The sequence below is a fragment of the Heteronotia binoei genome, chromosome 4, assembly GCF_032191835.1.
Source record: "Heteronotia binoei isolate CCM8104 ecotype False Entrance Well chromosome 4, APGP_CSIRO_Hbin_v1, whole genome shotgun sequence".
Lineage (NCBI taxonomy): Eukaryota > Metazoa > Chordata > Lepidosauria > Squamata > Gekkonidae > Heteronotia > Heteronotia binoei.
Window position 1 is genome coordinate 180,226,237 of NC_083226.1, and position 19,496 is coordinate 180,245,732.

The 19,496-nt window shown below is 49.8% G+C and overlaps 1 protein-coding gene across 1 annotated transcript in view; it reads right to left on the reverse strand.

The window, feature by feature from the left end:
• LOC132570020 (aquaporin-3-like) overlaps positions 1-19,496 on the reverse strand; it is a 34,458-nt gene that overhangs the window by 13,429 nt on the left and 1,533 nt on the right. Inside the window, exon 2 of the mRNA XM_060236461.1 lies at positions 1,832-1,958. Coding sequence (XP_060092444.1) covers positions 1,832-1,958 — 127 coding nt within the window. The remainder of the gene's footprint in view (positions 1-1,831; positions 1,959-19,496) is intronic.

A 19,496-nucleotide genomic window follows, 5' to 3' on the forward strand; every position in this document is an offset into this window, starting at 1 on the left:
AATGGCCCATCCAGTCCAACACTCTGTGTCACATAAGAACATAAGAGAAGCCCTGTTGGATCAGGCCAGTGGCCCCTCCAGTCCAACACTCTGTGTCACATAAGAACATAAGAGAAGCCATGTTGGATCAGGCCAATGGCCCATCCAGTCCAACACTCTGTGTCACATAAGAACATAAGAGAAGCCATGTGGGATCAGGCCAATGGCCCATCCAGCCCAACACTCTATGTCACATAAGAACATAAGAGAAGCCCTGTTGGATCAGGCCAGTGGCCCCTTCATTCCAACACTCTGTGTCACATAAGAACATAAGAGAAGCCATGTTGGATCAGTCCAGTGGCCCATCCAGTCCAACACTCTGTGTCACATAATAGAAGCCCTGTTGGATCAGGCCAATGGCCCATCCATTCCAACACTCTGTGTCACACAGTGGCCAAAAAAAACCAAGTGCCATCAGGAGGTCCACCAGTGGGGACAGGACACTAGAAGCCCTCCCACTGTCCGCCCCCTCAATACAAGAATACAGAGCATCACTTGCCCCAGACAGAGTTCCAACAATACGCTGTGGCTAAGAGCTACAGATGGACCTCTGCTCCATATACTTATGGCCTGAAGTAGCAGAAGAAAAATTGAGTCCAGTGGCACCTTTAAGACCAACAAAGTTTTATTCAAGGTGCATCTACATGACAGCTTATATTCTGAATAAAACTTTATTGGTCTTAAAGATGCCACTGGGCTCAAAATTCATTACAAAATGTATTTTTTTAAAAGTTTGTCTCAATAATCAACTTATTATTTATAGGGTTGAAAGCCTCCCGGGGGGGGGGGGGCCTGGAGATCAGTAATTCCAACAGCTTTCTAGACTACAGAGTCAGTTTTCCTAGTGTCTTGACCCCACTGGTGGACCTCCTGATGGCACTTGGGGTTTTTGGCCACTGTGTGACACAGAGGATGTGTAGAGAAGACTGCAGATTTATATCCCACCCTTCTCTCTGATTCAGAGACTCAGAGTGGCTTACAATCTCCTATATATTCTCAACTCACAATAGATACCCTGTGAGGTAGGTGGGGCTGAAGAAGAAGAAGATATTGGATTTATACCCCACCCTCCACTCCGAAGAGTCTCAGAGCGGCTCACAATCTCCTTTACCTTCCTCCCCCACAACAGACACCCTGTGAGGTGGGTGGGGCTGGAGAGGGCTCTCACAGCAGCTGCCCTTTCAAGGACAACCTCTGCCAGAGCTATGGCTGACCCAAGGCCATGCTAGCAGGTGCAAGTGGAGGAGTGGGGAATCAAACCCGGTTCTCCCAGATAAGAGTCCGCACACTTAACCACTACACCAAACTGGCTCTCTGAGAGGGCTCTCACAGCAGCTGCCCTTTCAAGGACAACCTCTGCCAGAGCTATGGCTGACCCAAGGCCACTCCAGCAGCTGACAGTGGAGGAGTGGGGAATCAAACCCAGTTCTTCCAGATAAGAATCCATGCACTTAACCACTACACCAAACTGACTCTCAAGTTTGGCTCCAAAGGAGATTGTGAGCCACTCTGAGACTCTGAGATTCAGAGTGAAGGATGGGGTATAAATCCAATATCTCCTATCTTCTTCCTCACAACAATCAGGTGTGAGGCTGAGAGTGTGTGACTGGCCCCAAGGCCCATGGCACAGAGGAGATCTGAACCTGCAGCTCCCTGCTCCTAATCCTGTATTCTAACCAGCACACCACACTAGCTCTCTACATTTGCGCTACTTAAAATTTTACTTGTGGGATACTGAGGTCACCCCTACACATGCAAGGGGGAAGGCAGGCCCCAAAATGCCCATCCATACCTGAGATCTGTCCAGCGATGAGAATCCCCAGCGTCACTGCAAAACCGAAAGCCAGATTGACTGTCAGGAAAGCCCCATGGCTTCCTCTGCTGAGGACGATTTGAGCCACTGAACCACAGCCGAACAACTGAAAAGAGAAAAAAGATGGTCATCAGATACCAGTTTGATGGACCTAAGAATGTAAGAAGAGCCCTGCTGGGTCAGGCTAGTGAGGGTCCATCCAGCCCAGCCTCCTGTCTCACACAGTGGCCAAGCAGTTCCTCAGGAGAAGCAACAACAGGGCAGAGAGGCTGAGGCCTTCCCCTGAGAAGAACATCAGAAGAGCCCTGCTGGGTCAGGCCAGTGGTCCATCTAGTCCAGGAACCTGTCTCACACAATGGCCGATCAGTTCCTCTGGAGGGCCAACAACAGGGCAGAGAGGCCGAGGCCTTCCCCTGAGAAGAACGTCAGAAGAGCCCTGCTGGATCAGGCCAGTGGTCCATCTAGTCCAGGAACCTGTCTCACACAATGGCCAATCAGTTCCTCTGGAGGGCCAACAGGGCAGAGAGGCTGAGGCCTTCATAAGAACATCAGAAGAGCCCCGTTGGATCAGACCAGCAGTGGTCCATTTAGTCCTGCCTCACACAGTGGGCCAAACAGTTCCTTTGGGGGGTCAACAACAGGGCAGAGAGGCCGAGGCCTTCCCCTGAGAAGAACATCAGAAGAACGCTGCTGGAGGAGACCAATGGTCCATCTAGTCCAGCATCCTGTCCCACCCAGTGGCTAACCAGTTCCTCTGGAGGGCCAACAAGAAGGTGCAGAGACTGAGGGCATCCCCTGATGTTGCCTCCTGGCTCTGGGCTTGAGAGGATTAATGCCTCTGAATGTGGAGGTTCCCCTCAGTCACTATAGCTAGTAACCTGATAGACTTATCCTCCATGAATCTATCTAATCTTCTTTATTCCTGTGGCTGTCACTCCATTCTCTGGCAGCAAATTCCACAGTTTAATCCCTCTCTGTGTAAAGTCGTCTTTCCTTTTGTGTGTCCTGAACCTCCTGCCCGTCAGCTTCATTGGATGCCTTTGAGGTCTAGTCTTTGGAGGGGGGAGGGGGGAAGTTCCCTTGGTCCCACCCATCCCCCCTCCCACCCATACTCCCTCTAAGCTGTGGAGTCTTGCTAGAAAAAATTCTGTGAGCAAAAAATGGCTTCTCTTATGTTCTTCTGTGACACAGAGTGTTGGACTGGAGGGGCCACTGGCCTGATCCAACAGGGCTTCTCTTATGTTCTTATGTGACACAGAGTGTCGGACTGGATGGGCCATTGGCCTGATCCAACATGGCTTCTCTTATGTGCTTATGTGACACAGAGTGTTGGACTGGATGGGCCATTGGCCTGATCCAACATGGCTTCTCTTATGTGCTTATGTGACACAGAGTGTTGGACTGGATGGGCCATTGGCCTGGTCCAACAGGGCTTCTCTTATGTGCTTATGTGACACAGAGTGTTGGACTGGAGGGGCCATTGGCCTGATCCAACATGGCTTCTCTTACGTTCTACTTTGTGAACTACTGGCATTAAAGTTCTGAGCTGCTGCATCAATTAGTTTTGCTCTGGGGCCATTTTTCCTGAGCAAAGACAAAAATGGGCACGCCGGAGGCTAAAGAACCATGAGCCAGCAGCTCACACTAGCTCAGCTTAGAGGGAACACTGGTTCGCACACACACACCCCTTAGTTGTCACTTTTCCAAACTGAATCTTAGCCGATGTGAATTTACATTACCTATTAGTATATATATGTTAAGAATACAATCCAAAGTAGACAGTATAAGTAAGAACTTACAATATTTTCTGAAATTAGTTTAAGCGCGTTATAATACTTCCTGTTTATTTTGACGTTACAGTGGCATGCGGAATGTGTCATGTAAGAATTGAATCACGTGTTACTTCTTGACTATTCCACCTACCCCTTCCTCTTTCTTTTTTCTATGGAAACCAAATAAAACTTTAAAAGACAATAAAAAACCCTGAATCCTCTGGTGAGAGCAAAGAGTTAACTTTCCTTTTATGACAGCTACCAAATATTTCCCCTCTCCTACTTCTAGAGGCCTTGAAATGGCTGAAAGGTATGAACAAACAGGTATGACCTGAGCAATAAACTTGCTCTGGAAGAACACCTCGCACTGCAGTTTCTTGAAACGTGCCAGAGTGGCCTCAGGAGACCTTTGCCCAGCCCTCATGGCTAGAGGCCAGTGAAGGAGCCCAGTAGGGAAGTGATGTCATAGAGTCTACTCGGATGGCCAGTGAGGGTGGGACGTGCCTCCCTCCCAGCCCCCATGCCCCCCCCCGCCACTCCAAGCAATGGCAGGGGGGAAACAATAAGCAGTGCTACTGCATGCATCGTGATGAGAGCCAATTTGGTGTAGTGGTTAAGTGTGTGGACTCTTATCTGGGAGAACCGGGTTTGATTCCCCACTCCTCCACTTGCACCTGCTAGCATGGCCTTGGGTCAGCCATAGCTCTGGCAGAGGTTGTCCTTGAAAGGGAAGCTGCTGTGAGAGCCCTCTCCAGCCCCACGCTCCTCACAGGGTGTCTGTTGTGGGGGAGGAAGGGAAAGGTGATTGTGAGCCGCTCTGAGACTCTTCGGAGTGGAGGGCAGGATATAAATCCAATATCTTCATCTATCTCACAGGGTGTCTGTTGTGGGGGAGGAAGGGAAAGGAGATTGTGAGCCGGTCTGAGACTCTTCGGAGTGGAGGGCGGGATATAAATCCAATATCTTCATCTACCTCACAGGGTGTCTGTTGTGGGGGAGGAAGGGAAAGGAGATTGTGAGCCGCTCTGAGACTCTTCGGAGTGGAGGGCGGGATATAAATCCAATATCTTCTTCTTCTTCTTCTTCTATGTCACGTCTGGGAGAATCACGGGAAAATCTGCGATTTCAGGAGAGTCCATCGCTCAGCGTAGAGCCTCTGCTTGGCATGCAGAAGGTCCCTGGTTCAATCCCCGGCATCTCCAGTTAAAAGGAGCAGGCCGGAGGTGGTGGGAAAGACCTCCGCCTGAGACCCTGGAGACCCACTGCCCTACAAGACTGACTTTGAGGGGCCAAGGTCTGGTTGAGTATAAGGTGCTAGGGAAGTTGTCAAGTCCAATCCAAGAAATATCTGGGGACTTTGGGGGTGGAGCCTGGAGACTTTGGGGGAGGGACCAGGAGGCATTGGGGTGGAGCCAGGAATGAGAGTGTGACTAGCATAACTGAAGTCCAAAGGGAGTTCTGGTCATCACATTTAAAGGGACTGCACACCTTTTAAATACCTTCCCTCCATTGGAAATAATGGATAGGGGCACCTTCTTTCAGGGCTCATAGGATTCCCTGGTCCAATCTTTTTGAAACTTGGAGGGTATTTTGGGGAGAGGCACTGGATGCTATGCTGAAAACATGGCGCCTCTATCTCATAAAACAGCTCCACCAGAGCCCCAGATACCCACAAAACAATTCTCCATTATACCCTATGGGAATGGGTCTCCATAGGCAATAACGGAGTGCCCTGCAGACACTTCCCCCACACACACACACACTTTCCGATGACCCTGAAGGGGGGGAGGGCCTCCAAACTGGGGGATCCCCTGCCCCCAACTGGGGACTGGCAACTCTAATAAGGTAGCTTCATGTGTGTCAATTCCAGCAAACATGCTGCCTGTTGCAAGCTCCCCCCCCCCACACACACACACACATCCCTGACCCCAAACCTCAGCTCCTGGTAGAACTATGTCTCTCTTCGTCAGGATCCGAATACAGTTCGCAGAAAAAGCAGGCCTCTGCCAACTGGGAGAAACTGAATTCTGCCAAAGACTTTGAACGTATGAACGTATGAAGCTGCCTTATACTGAATCAGACGCTTGGTCCATCAAAGTCAGTATTGTCTTCTCAGACTGGCAGCGGCTCTCCCGGGTCTCAAGCTGAGGTTATTCACGCCTACTTGCCTGGACCCTTTTTAGCTGGAGATGCCGGGGATTGAACCTGGGACCTTCTGCTTACCAAGCAGGTACTCTACCACTGAGCCACAGCCCCATCCATGGCTCTCCAGGGTCTCAAGCTGAGGTTTTTCACACCTATTTGCCTGGACCTCTTTTAGTTGGAGATGCTGGGGATTGAACCTGGGACCTTCTGCTTCCCAAGCAGATGCTCTACCACTGAGCCACCGTCCCTTCCTGGTGCAAAACTGAAATTAGCTTGGGGCAAAAGTTTCGATCTGATTTCTGCTTTTCTTTTACGTACGTTGAGCTGCAAGCTGTGTCCTGGACGAGTTTATCCGTAAAACTGCCAGCCTCCAGGAGACACCTGGAGATGTCCCACCATTTCCCAGACGATCACGGTGTCGTCTGCCCCAGAAGATCAGACCAGAGCCAATAGGTTGAAATTAAATCAGAAGAGCTTTCAGCTAAACATTAAGAACTTTCTGACCAGTAGAGCAGTTCCTCAGTGGAACAGGCTTCCTCCTTGGGAGGTGGTGGGCTCTCCTTCCTTGGAGATTTTTAAACAGAGGCTCGATGGCCATCTGACAAGCTACGCTGATTAGGGTTGCCAAGTCCAATTCAAGAAATATCTGGCAACTTTGGGGGTGGAGCCAGGAGACTTTGGGCCGGAGCCAGGAGACGTTGGGGCAGAGCCAGTAACAAGGGTATGACAAGCATAATTGAACTCCAAAGGGAGTTCTGGCCCTCACATTTAAAGGGACGGCACACCTTTTCCATTCTTTCCTTCCATAGGAAATAATGAAGGATAGGGGCACCTTCTTTTGGGGCTCATAGAATTGGACCCACTGGTCCAATCGTTTTGAAACTTGGGGGTTATTTTGGGGAGAGGCACTAGGTGTTATACTGAAAATTTGGTGCCTCTGCCCCAAAAAATAGGCCACCCAAGAGCCCCAGATACCCACGGATCAATTCTCCATGATTTTCTATGGGAATAAATCTCCATAGGGAATAATAGAGTTCCCAGCAGACATTTCCCTCCCCCCCCCCCCCCCCGCTTTCTGACGACCCTGAAGCGGGGGGAGGGCCTCCAAACCGGGGGATCCCCTGCCCCCACCAATTCTCCAGGCGTTTCGCAATTCAGAACTGGCAACTCTCATGAGAAGTCAGCCTGCAGAAAAGATCCCCCGTTTGCCTGTGCCAAGCTCTGTGACAACCCAGATCTGGTTGCTCTGCGATTAGTCGTCCTCCCCTCTCCGCTGCTCACCCCACAAAACCCTTTCACACCTTGGCACGGAGGACCAGACCTTCCAGCTCATTCTGTTTGCCCTTGAACATTAAACAAACAGGAACCGATGGGGAGAAAGAGAAAAGAACTGGTAGGCGGCTTGATGTCGTGCTAAACCAAGAAGAGTGTTATCGTCTAGGGTAACGACTCCCCCTGCGAGGGAGGTCAAGACAATCAGGCCCTTTCTGGAAATGGAGTGGGGTTCTCAAGTCCAATTCAAGAAATATCTGCAGACTTTGGGGGTGGAGCCAGAAGACTTCAGTGGCTATTAGCCACAGTGGGTGTATGTATATATAATTTTTTTGGCCACTGTGTGACATAGAGTGTTGGACTGGATGGGCCATTGGCCTGATCCAACATGGCTGCTCTTATGTTCTACTGTGACTCAGAGTGTTGGACTGGATGGGCCATTGCCTGATCCAACAGGGCTTATCTTATGTTCTTATGTGACACAGAGTGTTGGACTGGATGGGCCACTGGCCTGATCCAACATGGCTTCTCTTATGTTCTTATGTGACAAAGAGTGTTGGACTGGATGGGCCATTGGCCTGATCCAACAGGGCTTCTCTTATGTTCTTATGTGACACAGAGGGTTGGACTGGATGGGCCACTGGCCTGATCCAACAGGGCTTCTCTTATGTTCTTATGGGACACAGAGTGTTGGACTGGAGGGGCCATTGGCCTGATCCAACATGGCTTCTCTTATGTTCTTATGTGACACAGAGTGTTGGACTGGAGGGGCCACAGGCCTGATCCAACAGGGCTTCTCTTATGTTCTTATGTGACTCAGAGTGTTGGACTGGATGGGCCATTGCCTGATCCAACATGGCTTCTCTTATGTTCTTCTGTGACACAGAGTGTTGGACTGGATGGGCCACTGGCCTGATCCAACATGGCTTCTCTTATGTTCTTCTGTGACTCAGAGTGTTGGACTGGATGGGCCACTGGCCTGATCCAACATGGCTTCTCTTATGTTCTTCTGTGACACAGAGTGTTGGACTGGATGGGCCACTGGCCTGATCCAACATGGCTTCTCTTATGTTCTTCTGTGACTCAGAGTGTTGGACTGGATGGGCCACTGGCCTGATCCAACATGGCTTCTCTTATGTTCTTCTGTGACTCAGAGTGTTGGACTGGATGGGCCATTGGCCTGATCCAAAGGCTGGGGCTGATGGGAGTTGTAGGCAAAAAAACACCTGGAGAGCTACCGTTGGCCATCCCTGCCACAGGGCATGATGCAGAATTGATCTGCGGGTATCCGAGGATTGAAGGAGGACTGTATTTTGAGATAGAAGCACCAAGTTTTCAGCATAGCATCTGATGCCTCTCCTCAAAAGACCCTCCCAGTTTCAAAAAGATTGGACCAAGGAGGTCCAATCCTATGAGCCCCCCAAAAAGGTGCCCCTATCCTTCATTATTTCCAGTGGAGGGAAGGCATTCAAAAACTGTGCAGTCCCTTGAAATGTGATGGCCAGAACTCCCTTTGCAGTTCCATCGTACTTGTCACAACCTTGCTCCTGGCTCCACCCCCAAAGTCTCCAGGCTCCACCCCCAAAGTCCCCAAATATTTCTTGAATTGGACTTGGCAACCTTAAGGCTTGGAGATCTGCAAACAGGGGAAAACTGGGGGGGTGGGGAGGAGCCAGCCTGGGGCCCCTAAAGGCGTGGGCGCCAGTGCTTCCTTGGCCTAACTGTTAATCCAGCCCTGCCAGGGGAGCTGATCTCTGCCAACTAGAGATCGAATGGGAAAAGCGGGAGATCTCCAGGCCCCACCTGGAGTCTGGCAAACCTACAAGCTACCACACGGTGTCTGTCTGTTGCTCTCTCTCTCTCTCCTTCTGTGCTTATGTACATATAACAGCCTTTCATTAGAAATGCCCTGTTTGAAGAATGATTAAGGAAACTCTTGTTCACAACCCCTCTTTGTTCTAATGTCTAAACACTGGTGAATAGCACTTAATCCAGTGTGCCAGGAACAGCCAGCCGGGGCCATCGATCAGAAACACAACAGCAAAGGGCATCCTAAAGCCGGCACCTGAAAGAATCCGGGTTCAAAGCGCTCAACTACAAAACGCATTTGAATCCCACCGAGCACTTGAATCCAACCTTTCATTTTCAGCAGGGTGTAAAAATGCTAAGATCCTGCAACTGGCAGATTTCGTCCCCGCCCCTCCTGGCCATTCAGATCATGATTAGACAGGGTCTGGCGAGTTGTGCCCAGGGCCAGCATGTGGGAGTAGGTGGCTGCCTAGGGCGCCGCCTCACCACCTAGGGCACCGCCTCACCATCCCTGCTTGCGGCTGACCCTGATTCTGCTGTGTTCTTTCTTTGCTCTGATTGCTCGGAGCTAAGAAAGAACGAGGTGGCTCCTGCTCAGTGCCCTCCGAAGTGGGCAGGGAGCCGGGCAGGGGGGCGTGCTGCTCACCGTCACAATGTCGTCACAATATCACTTCCCCCGATTGAAGTCTGCAGGGGAGATGGCAGGGGGGTTCCACCTGGGGCTGCAGACCCCCTAGGACCGGGGCTGGTTGGGCCCAGGGTTTCCAGGTCTTCCCTGACCACTGGGGGCAGATGGAGGGGGGAGGCTTGCCAGAGCCAGGTTGGGAAACTCCGGGAGATTTGTGGGTGGAGCCTGGGGAGAAGAGGGACCCCAGCCGCCAGCCTCCAAAACATTCATTCTCTCTGGGGGAACTGCTCTTGGAAGTCTGGAGATGAGCTGTCATTCCAGGAGAGCCCCAAGTTCCACCTCGAGATGTTTGTGAATTTCCTGCATTGTTCAGAAGGTTGGACTAGATGACCCTGGAGGTCCCTTCTGACTCTATGAGTCTATGAAATGTCTCTGCTGCTCCAGCAATGACAGTAAAGTGCTCGCTTCAATCAGCCAAATCCAGTGATCTCTCATCTTATGTTATATTTGACTTCCTGACTTCCTTCCTTGCTTCCTTCTTTCCTTCCTTCTTTCCTTCTTCCTTTTCCTTCTTCCCTTTCTTTTCTTTTCTTTTCTTTCTTTTCTTTCCTTTCTTTTCCTTCTTCCTTCCTTCCTTCTTTCCTTCCTTTCTTTTCCTTCCTTCTTTCCTTCCTTCCTTCTTTTCTTTTCTTTTCTTTTCCTTCTTCCTTCCTTTCTTTTCCTTCCTTCCTTCCTTCTTTTTTTTCTTTTCCTTTCCTTTCCTTCTTTCTTCCTTCCTTCTTTCCTTTCTTTTCCTTCTTCCTTCCTTTCTTTTCCTTCCTTCCTTCCTTCCTTTTCCTTTCTTCCTTCTTTTCTTTTCCTTCTTCCTTCCTTCTTTCTTTCCTTTCTTTTTCTTCTTCCTTCCTTTCTTTTTCTTCTTTCCTTGCTTCCTTCTTTCCTTCCTTCTTTCCTCTTTCCTCCCTTTTCTTTCTTCCTTCCTTCCTTCCTTCCTTCCTTCCTTCCTTCCTTCCTTCCTTCCTTCCTTCCTTCCTTCCTTCCTTCCTTCCTTCCTTCTCCAACAGTATATTTTCCATCCATTCAAAAAACAGTTTATTATATTTTCTGTCCAAGTATGTGCCACACATTTCACAATCATAGTGTTTACATACAGCAAATAATATAACCAAAAGTACAAGACAAAGTCTAATAAGTCATATAGCAACTAATGAAATATACCTAACTAATATAAAACGGGGGCGGGGGGGAGCTTGTGTAAATTCACTTGACTCCCATCAGAAGACGTTATCGCAAAGACAAGTCATAAATTATATTAGGGATTGCTTCTTGTGAGATTAGATAAACCAGGCCTCAGATTCAGCAGGAGCTCACAGGAGCACAGCTCCTGAACCTTTCTGAGGGTTCCCCCTCCTCCTCCCCACCTACCTCGTCCATTGAATAGGAGGTGCAGCTGCATAACAATTCCTGGATTAGGAAATCAGGCAGCCAGTCAGCCTCCAGACACTTTGCCACACCCCCAGCAGCCCTTATTAATCCCTGGAGAAGCCCACACCACCCTTTCTCCACTTCTTATGTGATTTTGGGTGGCAGGTGGCTTGCTGGCTTTTTGACTGGGGTGGGTGGCCAGGAGAGCCCCAGGCAAACAAGGCTGGCTGGATCTCTAGCCAACCCAAGCAGGCCTCGCTCGCCTGGGGCTCTCCTTTCTTGCGTATGGTTGCTTTTGGCTGGGAGGGGCATATGAGGCTAATGAGTTATGCTAATGAGCTCCACCACCTATTTTTCTACAAAACAATTCCTGAGATAAGCTAGAATAGAAGAAGAGAGAGGATGTTCAAGCTGAGCACTATTGGCCAACAGTCTATCTGATGGAGAGTGTAGACTGGGACACACCCTAATTTTCTGCCCCTATTCTGGCTCCAGGCTTTCCCTTGATCCCTCATTTATCTCTCTGTGATCAGGCTACGTGCCCAAAACACTCCCTAAGCCTGGGGTTGGTTTTGCCAGTAGGCATACAAGCCCACAGAAGATGAACAGGTCTGGGAAGGTTCCCATTTTGTCTGCGTCAGGAAAGCCTTCCCCGGCGGCCTAAAGCACATGCAGGCTCCCCAGGAAAAGGAAGGCCTCCCAGATGCCAGATTTCGGGTCCTCTCCCTCTCCCACCCTTCCTCCCAGACGTGAAGGGAAGGTTGATGCAGACATCACAGCAAAGAGAGCAGAAGATTAAGAGGCTTAGAGAACTCAAATGACTTCCAGACAGGATCTTCCTTGCAGTTGGCTCGCAAGCAGAAAGTGTTTGCAGAGAACAGAGGGGAGCGTTTAGCAATGCAGGCCAAGGATACGGGACGCAGGAGTGTAGTGTCTAAGGCTGCCAACCTCCAGCTAGAACCTGGAGACCTACCAGAATTCCATCTGTGTTGGACTGTACGACGATAGCTAGATTTGAGTCCAGTAGCACTTCACAGACGTAAGAGAAGCCATGTTGGATCAGGCCAATGGCCCCTCCAGTCCAACACTCTGAGTCACATAAGAACATAAGAGAAGCCATGTTGGATCAGGCCAGTGGCCCATCCAGTCCAACACTCTGTGTCACATAAGAACATAAGAGAAGCCATGTTGGATCAGGCCAAAGGCCCATCCAGTCCAACACTCTGTGTCACATAGGAACATAAGAGAAGCCCTGTTGGATCAGGCCAGTGGCCCATCCAGTCCAACACTCTGTGTCACATAAGAACATAAGAGAAGCCCTGTTGGATCAGGCCAGTGGCCCCTCCAGTCCAACACTCTGTGTCACATAAGAACATAAGAGAAGCCATGTTGGATCAGGCCACTGGCACATCCAGTCCAACACTCTGTGTCACATAAGAACATAAGAGAAGCTCTGTTGGATCAGGCCAATGGCCCCTCCAGTCCAACACTCTGTGTCACATAAGAACATAAGAGAAGCCATGTTGGATCAGGCCAATGGCCCCTCCAGTCCAACACTCTGTGTCACATAAGAACATAAGAGAAGCCATGTTGGATCAGGCCAATGGCCCCTCCAGTCCAACACTCTGTGTCACATAAGAACATAAGAGAAGCCATGTTGGATCAGGCCACTGGCACATCCAGTCCAACACTCTGTGTCACATAAGAACATAAGAGAAGCCCTGTTGGATCAGGCCAATGGCCCCTCCAGTCCAACACTCTGTGTCACATAAGAACATAAGAGAAGCCATGTTGGATCAGGCCACTGGCACATCCAGTCCAACACTCTGTGTCACATAAGAACATAAGAGAAGCCCTGTTGGATCAGGCCAATGGCCCCTCCAGTCCAACACTCTGTGTCACATAAGAACATAAGAGAAGCCATGTTGGATCAGGCCAATCACCCATCCAATCCAACAATCTGTGTCACACAGTGACCAAAAAACCCCAGGTGCTATCAGGAGGTCCACCACTGTGGGGCCAGGAAACTAGAAGGCCTCCCACTGTTGCCCCTCCCAAGCACCAAGAATACAGAGCATCACTTGCCCCAGACAGAGAGTTCCAACAATACGCTGTGGCTAAGAGCCACTGATGGACCTCTGCTCCATATGCTTATCCAAAACATCCATAGACCAACAAGATTTGGGAGGGGCGGGGTGGAGTACGAGCTTTTGAGAGTCAAAGCTCTATAGGGTTGCCAGGTCCAATTCAAGAAATATCTGGGGACTTCGGAGGTGGAGCCAGGAGACATTGAGGGTGGAGCCCAAAGAAAGGTTGTGACAAGCAGAATTGAACTCCAAAGGGAGTTCTGGCCATCACATTTAAAGGGACCGCACACCTTTTAAAATGCCTTCTCTCCTTTGGAAATAATGAAGGATAGGGGCACCTTCTTTGGGGGCTCATAGAATTCGACCCCCTGGTCCAATCTTTTTGAAACGTGGAGGGTATTTTGAGGAGAGGATGCTATGCTGCAAATCTGGTGCTTCAGTCTCAAAAAACAGCCCCCCAGAGCTCCAGATACCCACGGATCAATTCTCCATTATACCCTATGGGGATCGGTCTCCATAGGGAATCACGGAGCACCCAGCAGACATTTCCCTCCCCTCCCTGCTTTCTGATGACCTTGAAGCGAGGGGGAGGGCCTCCAAACCGGGGATCTCCTGCCCCCACCTGGAGATTGGCAACCCTACAATGGAGTCTGACCACAGAGACCACGACTGGCGTGCAATTCAAGGAGATGACACCTGTTCTTTCTCTCTGCAAGGCACAGAGGCAGCAAAGGCAGCCCCACGGCTTCCTCCCCACTTCCTCCCCTGTGGCTTCCCCCCTCCATTTTTTGAGTGGGGGGGGCGCCATTTTTTTGGTTTTGTCCCCACTCAAAAATATGTCGATCCGGCCCTGCTGTGGGACAATTTGCCCTGTTGCATCCAAATTTGCGGCATTGCTGACATCGGCAATTCCTTTCCGCACCGGCTTCGGCTCCAGCTTTATCAGATGCGCTCTGATGCGCTTGGCTGCCCCACCCTCCCAAGGAAGGCGGGAGGGGTTGCCGGGGGGGGGGGCCTTCTGACAAGTCCCAGAAGTCTGTTCGGTGCTTCTGCAAAAGTCTTTGCAATCAGGTTGCCAAGTCCAATTCAAGAAATATCTGGGGACTTTGGGCATGGAGCCAGGAGACTTTGAAGGTGGAGCCAGAAGACTTTGGGGGCGGAGCCAGGAGCAAGGTTGTGACAAGCATAAGTGAATTCCAAAGGGAGTTCTGGCCATCACATTTCAAGGGACTGCTCGCCTTTTTAAATGCCTTCCCTCCGTTGGAAATAATGAAGGATAGGGGCACCTTCTTTGGGAGCTCATAGAATTGGACCCCCTGGTCCAATCCTTTTGAAACGTGGAGGGTGTTTTGAAGAGAGGCATCAGACGCTATGTCGAAAATTTGGTGCCTCTACCTCAAAAAACAGCCCCTCCCAGATCCCCATGGATTAATTTTTCTCCATTATACCCTATGGGGACCAGTCATCATAGGGTATAATGGAGTGCCCAGTAGACATCAGTTCTCCATTATACCCTATGGAAATCAGTCTCCATAGGGAATAATGGAGTGCCCAGCAGACATATATGGCCGAGGACCTGTTTACCTTAGGGACCGTCTCTCCCCATATGTTCCCCAGAGGGTACCCAGATCAGGGACACAGAACCTGTTATCGATCCCTGGGCCGAGGGATGCAAGATGGAAGACCACCCGTGAAAGAGCCTTCTCTACAGCGGCCCCCTGTTGGTGGAACCAGTTTCCGGAAGAAGCAAGAGCCTCGCGGGACCTTGCTCAGTTCCGCAAGGCTTGCAAGACAGCTTTATTTCGTCTTGCTTTTAATGGATAGCTACGTATCAGGATGCTCAAGAAGACGGCAGTTATTGGAACCGACCATTAGCACCAAATGGTTTTAACATGTTTTAATTGTTATGCTGTTTAAGGTTTTAATGAGTGAATGCTCAATATTTGTAAATGTTTGTATTGTTGTCAGCCGCCCTGTGCCTGCTTCGGCAGGGAGGGCGGGATATAAATCCGGTAAAATAAATAAATAAATTCCCTTCCTCCCCCCCTCGCTTTCTGATGAAGCGGGGCAAGGGCCTCCAACCCAGATCTCCTGCTCCCACCTGGAGGTTGGCAACCCTAAATCTAAACTCAAATCTCACTCTTGTATTTTATGGATTAAAACCAGTTGGGCGGCTGCTTCGCTTGGGGTGTCGCCTCCCCCTTCCCTCCCCACTGATTTGTTTTGGCAGGAACTTGTGGGAAGGGGTCTTAATGCAGAAACCGGAGAGGCACATCTGGCTTCCTTCCTTCAGCCTTACGCCGTCCATAATGTTTTCCTGAGACAGAGGGATTTCTTAGAAACAAGATCTTAAAAGCAGAACTATTTAACTTCTTCCCAGTTACGAACTCGAGGAAAGAAAGAAAGAAAGAAAGAAAGAAAGAAAGAAAGAAAGAAAGAAAGAAAGAAAGAAAGAAAGAAAGAAAGAAAGAAAGGAAGGAAGGAAGGAAGGAAGGAAGGAAGGAAGGAAGGAAGGAAGGAAGGAAGGAAGGAAGGAAGGAAGAAAGAAAGAAAGAAAGAAAGGAAGGAAGGAAGGAAGGAAGGAAGGAAGGAAGGAAGGAAGAAAGAAAGAAAGAAAGAAAGAAAGAAAGAAAGAAAGAAAGAAAGAAAGAAAGAAAGAAAGAAAGAAAGAAAGAAAGAAAGAAAGAAAGAAAGAAAGAAAGAAAGAAAGAAAGAAATCCCGCCCTCCACTCCGAATCTCAGAGTCTCAGAGTGGCTCACAATCTCCTTTCCCTTCCTCCCCCACAACAGACACCCTGTGAGGTGAATGGGGCTGAGAGGGCTCTCACAGCAGCTGCCCTTTCAAGGACAACTCTGCCAGAGCTATGGCTGACCCAAGTCCGCTCCAGCAGGTGCAAGTGGAGGAGTGGGGAATCAAACCCGGTTCTCCCAGATAAGAGTCTGCACACTTAACCACTACACCAAACTGGCTCTCACAGAAGCTGCCCTTTCAAGGACAATGTGAGGGCTATGGCTGACCCGGCAGGTGCAAGTGGAGGAGTGGGGAATCAAACCCGGTTCTCCCAGATAAGAGTCCGCACACTTCACCACGACACCAAACTGGAGAGAAGTGGAAAGAAAGCAGCTTTAACTGCATACTCCAAGCCCCCATGTTGGTTGGCTTGGTGAAGGGATCTAAAGACACAAATGCCTTCTCCAAGGCAGCTGATGGGGTGGTGGGGGCTCTGAGAGCCACACAATATGTGAGAAAGAGCAACATGTTGGGCCACCCCTGAACTAGAGTGTCAAGGTGTAGGTTTTCCAGAGTCAATGCCACCTTCGTCAGACACATTCAATTACATTCGACAGAGCGTTAGAGCTGCAGCTGAAATACTCATAGAATCATAGACTAGAATCAAAGAATCCCAGAGTTGGAAGGGGCCCTAGAGGCCATCTAGTCCAACCCCCTGCTCAATGCAGGATCAGCCTAGGGCATCCCTGACAAGGGTTTGTCCTACGTTAAAGATTGCCAGGGAGGGGGGGCTCTCCACCTCTCTATGGAGCCAATCCCACTGTCAGGCAACTCTGGCTGTAAAAAAGGTTTTTCTAATATCCAGCCGGTACCTTCCCACCCTTGATTTAAACCCGTTTAATTGGGTTAATTTGAACACATTTCCTGCGCTCATCCGCTGGACAGTCTGAAAGGGCAAAAACAGTCATATCCGAGGAGATCTGTGTTCTGAGACTTTCTTTTGGCTGGGATCATTCTATGAAATGTTGTGTCCAAAAACGGTGCAGAATGGCAGAACTGGGATGGAAGATACATTCATGCCATGGCAAAGAACGATTTCTTATGCAGGAGAGCTGTGTTCTAGAGGCGAGGCAGAACACAGGAGTGAGGGAACCAACATGACATGGAGAACAGAAGGTGCAGTGAAGGAGAAGAAGAAGAAAACGCCGCCGCCGCCCATGGATTTATATCCTGCCCTCCACCCTAAATCTCAGAGTCTCAGACAGAGTGGCTCACAATCTCCTTTCCGTTCCTTGTCCACAACAGACAACCTGTGAGGTAGATGAAGATATTGGATTTATATCCCTCCCTCCACTCCGAAGAGTCTCAGAGCGGCTCACAATCTCCTTTCCCTTCCTCCCCCACAACAGACACCCTGTGAGATGGGTGGGGCTGGAGAGGGCTCTCACAGCAGCTGCCCTTTCAAGGACAACTCCTATGAGAGCTCTGGCTAACCCAAGACCATTCCAGCAGCTGCAAATGGAGGAGCGGGGAATCAAACCCGGTTCTCCCAGATAACAGTCCACGCGCTTAACCACTACACCAAACGGGCTCTGAAGCTAGGCAAGAGAGGCTGCTGAGAGATTTTTTAGCTCAATCAATCAAAATTTGGAAGGAAGCAGGAAAGAGAGACCGAGAGAGGATAGCCCAGTAGCTGCGGTTCATTTAAGTGGCTCTCCTTTGGAATTTGCCCCTCGGGCAGAAGAAGAAATTCCTTGAACACTTCCTTGATGCAAGCTGTATAGAGCACGGGACTCCAGGTTGGCAGGAACAGGAATCGGCTTTGGGCAGACATGCTTGCTTCCCTGGGTATCGCACAAGGGAAAGCCCCTGCAGATTGGGGCCGCTGCCGATGGTGAGTGAGAAGGAGGACATTTGGATGGGCACCTAAGTGTCTCCGGCCAGCCCTGGTTCTGAGATTGCTTGTTTGTTGCCACTGAGTTCCAAAATAAATATTTCAATCTTATGCTCAACTAAGCAGGTTATTTCGGTGCCCAGGTGAGATCCGACATGCCAGTATGGAGAAATCACTTGTTCCAGCTATTACTTAAGAACATAAGAGAAGCCCTGTTGGATCAGGCCAATGGCCCATCCAGTCCAACACTCTGAGTCACATAAGAACATAAGAGAAGCCCTGTTGGATCAGGCCAATGGCCCCTCCAGTCCAACACTCTGTGTCACATAAGAACAGCCATGTTGGATCAGGCCAATGGCCCATCCAGTCCAATGCTCTGTGTCACATAAGAACATTAGAGAAGCCCTATTGGATCAGGCCAATGACCCCTCCAGTCCAACACTCTGTGTCACATAAGAACAGCCATGTTGGATCAGGCCAATGGCCCATCCAGTCCAACGCTCTGTGTCACATAAGAACATTAGAGAAGCCCTGTTGGATCAGGCCAATGGCCCATCCAGTCCAACACTCTGTGTCACATAAGACCATAAGAGAAGCCCTGCTGGATCAGGCCAGTGGCCCCTCCAGTCCAACACTCTGTGTCACATAAGAACATAAGAGAAGCCCCGTTGGATCAGGCCAATGGCCCATCCAGTCCAACACTCTGTGTAACATAAGAACAGAAGAGAAGCCCTGTTGGATCAGTCCAATGGCCCATCCAGTCCAACGCGCTGTGTCACACAGTGGCCAAAAAACCCAGGTGCCATCAAGAGGTCCACCAGCGGGGCTAGAAACCCTTCCACTGTGCCCTCCCCCCAAGCACAAGAATAGAGAGAATCGCTGCCCCAGACAGAGAGTTCCAATGATAAGCTGTGGCTAATAGCCACTTATGGATCTCTGCTCCATATGCTTATCCATTCCCCTCTTGAAGCTGTCTGTGCTTGAAGCTGCCACCACCTTCTGTGGCAGTGAATTCCACATGTTAATCACTTCCTTTCATCTGTTCTAACCTAACCGCTAAGCAATTTCATTGAATGTCCACGAGGAGAAAAGGACTTCTTTCTCTCCTTTCTCCATCCCATGCATTATCTTGCCAACCTCTATCCTGTCCCCCCGCAGTCGACGTTTCTCCAAGCTCAAGAGCCCCAAGCGTTTTAACCTTTCTTCATAGGGGAAGTGTTTCAACCCTTGAATCATTCTAGTGAGAGAAACCTGGAGATTTTCGCCAGTAAGGCAAGGACTCAAAGGTGGCTCCTCCAGTTCTTCTGACTCCCAGCACTCAAACTGAGATGACAGGGATGCGTGCCCGCAAAATGACATTGGTTTCTACCCCTCCCGCTCCAGGACACAAACATATGCCGCACTCAATGGACAAAACCAGCAACACCGATTTCTCAGATGTGCACCCATAAGGACTCCTTCAGACAATCTCTTTCTGCCGGATTCTCACCCTGGGGTGTTCACAAAAGTCACAACGGACCACTGGAATCTACCATTTTTAACATGGCCCTTTTGAAAAGCTCATAGGTACAAACGTTTCAATTCAGCACACCTTTCTTTATCAGCAAACTGTACAAAACTGCGGAGCGGGCTGTAATCTCCTTTCTCCCCTTGCAGCAGTAAAGAAGATAAGCAAAGAACAATATAATTTTTCTTATGTTTCCTTGTAAACGTCACCCGCGTTTTGTAAGAGAGGGGAGATGGCAAGAGGCCAGGGCAAAGCCTGTGAGATCTGGATTCGAGAGCTCCCGGGGAGATGTGAGAAATTACCTAGGCAGGTGGATTCACACATTACGCAGGTCAAACCCAAGACCAATACTCCCTCTAAGCATCTTGTGAGCAGCA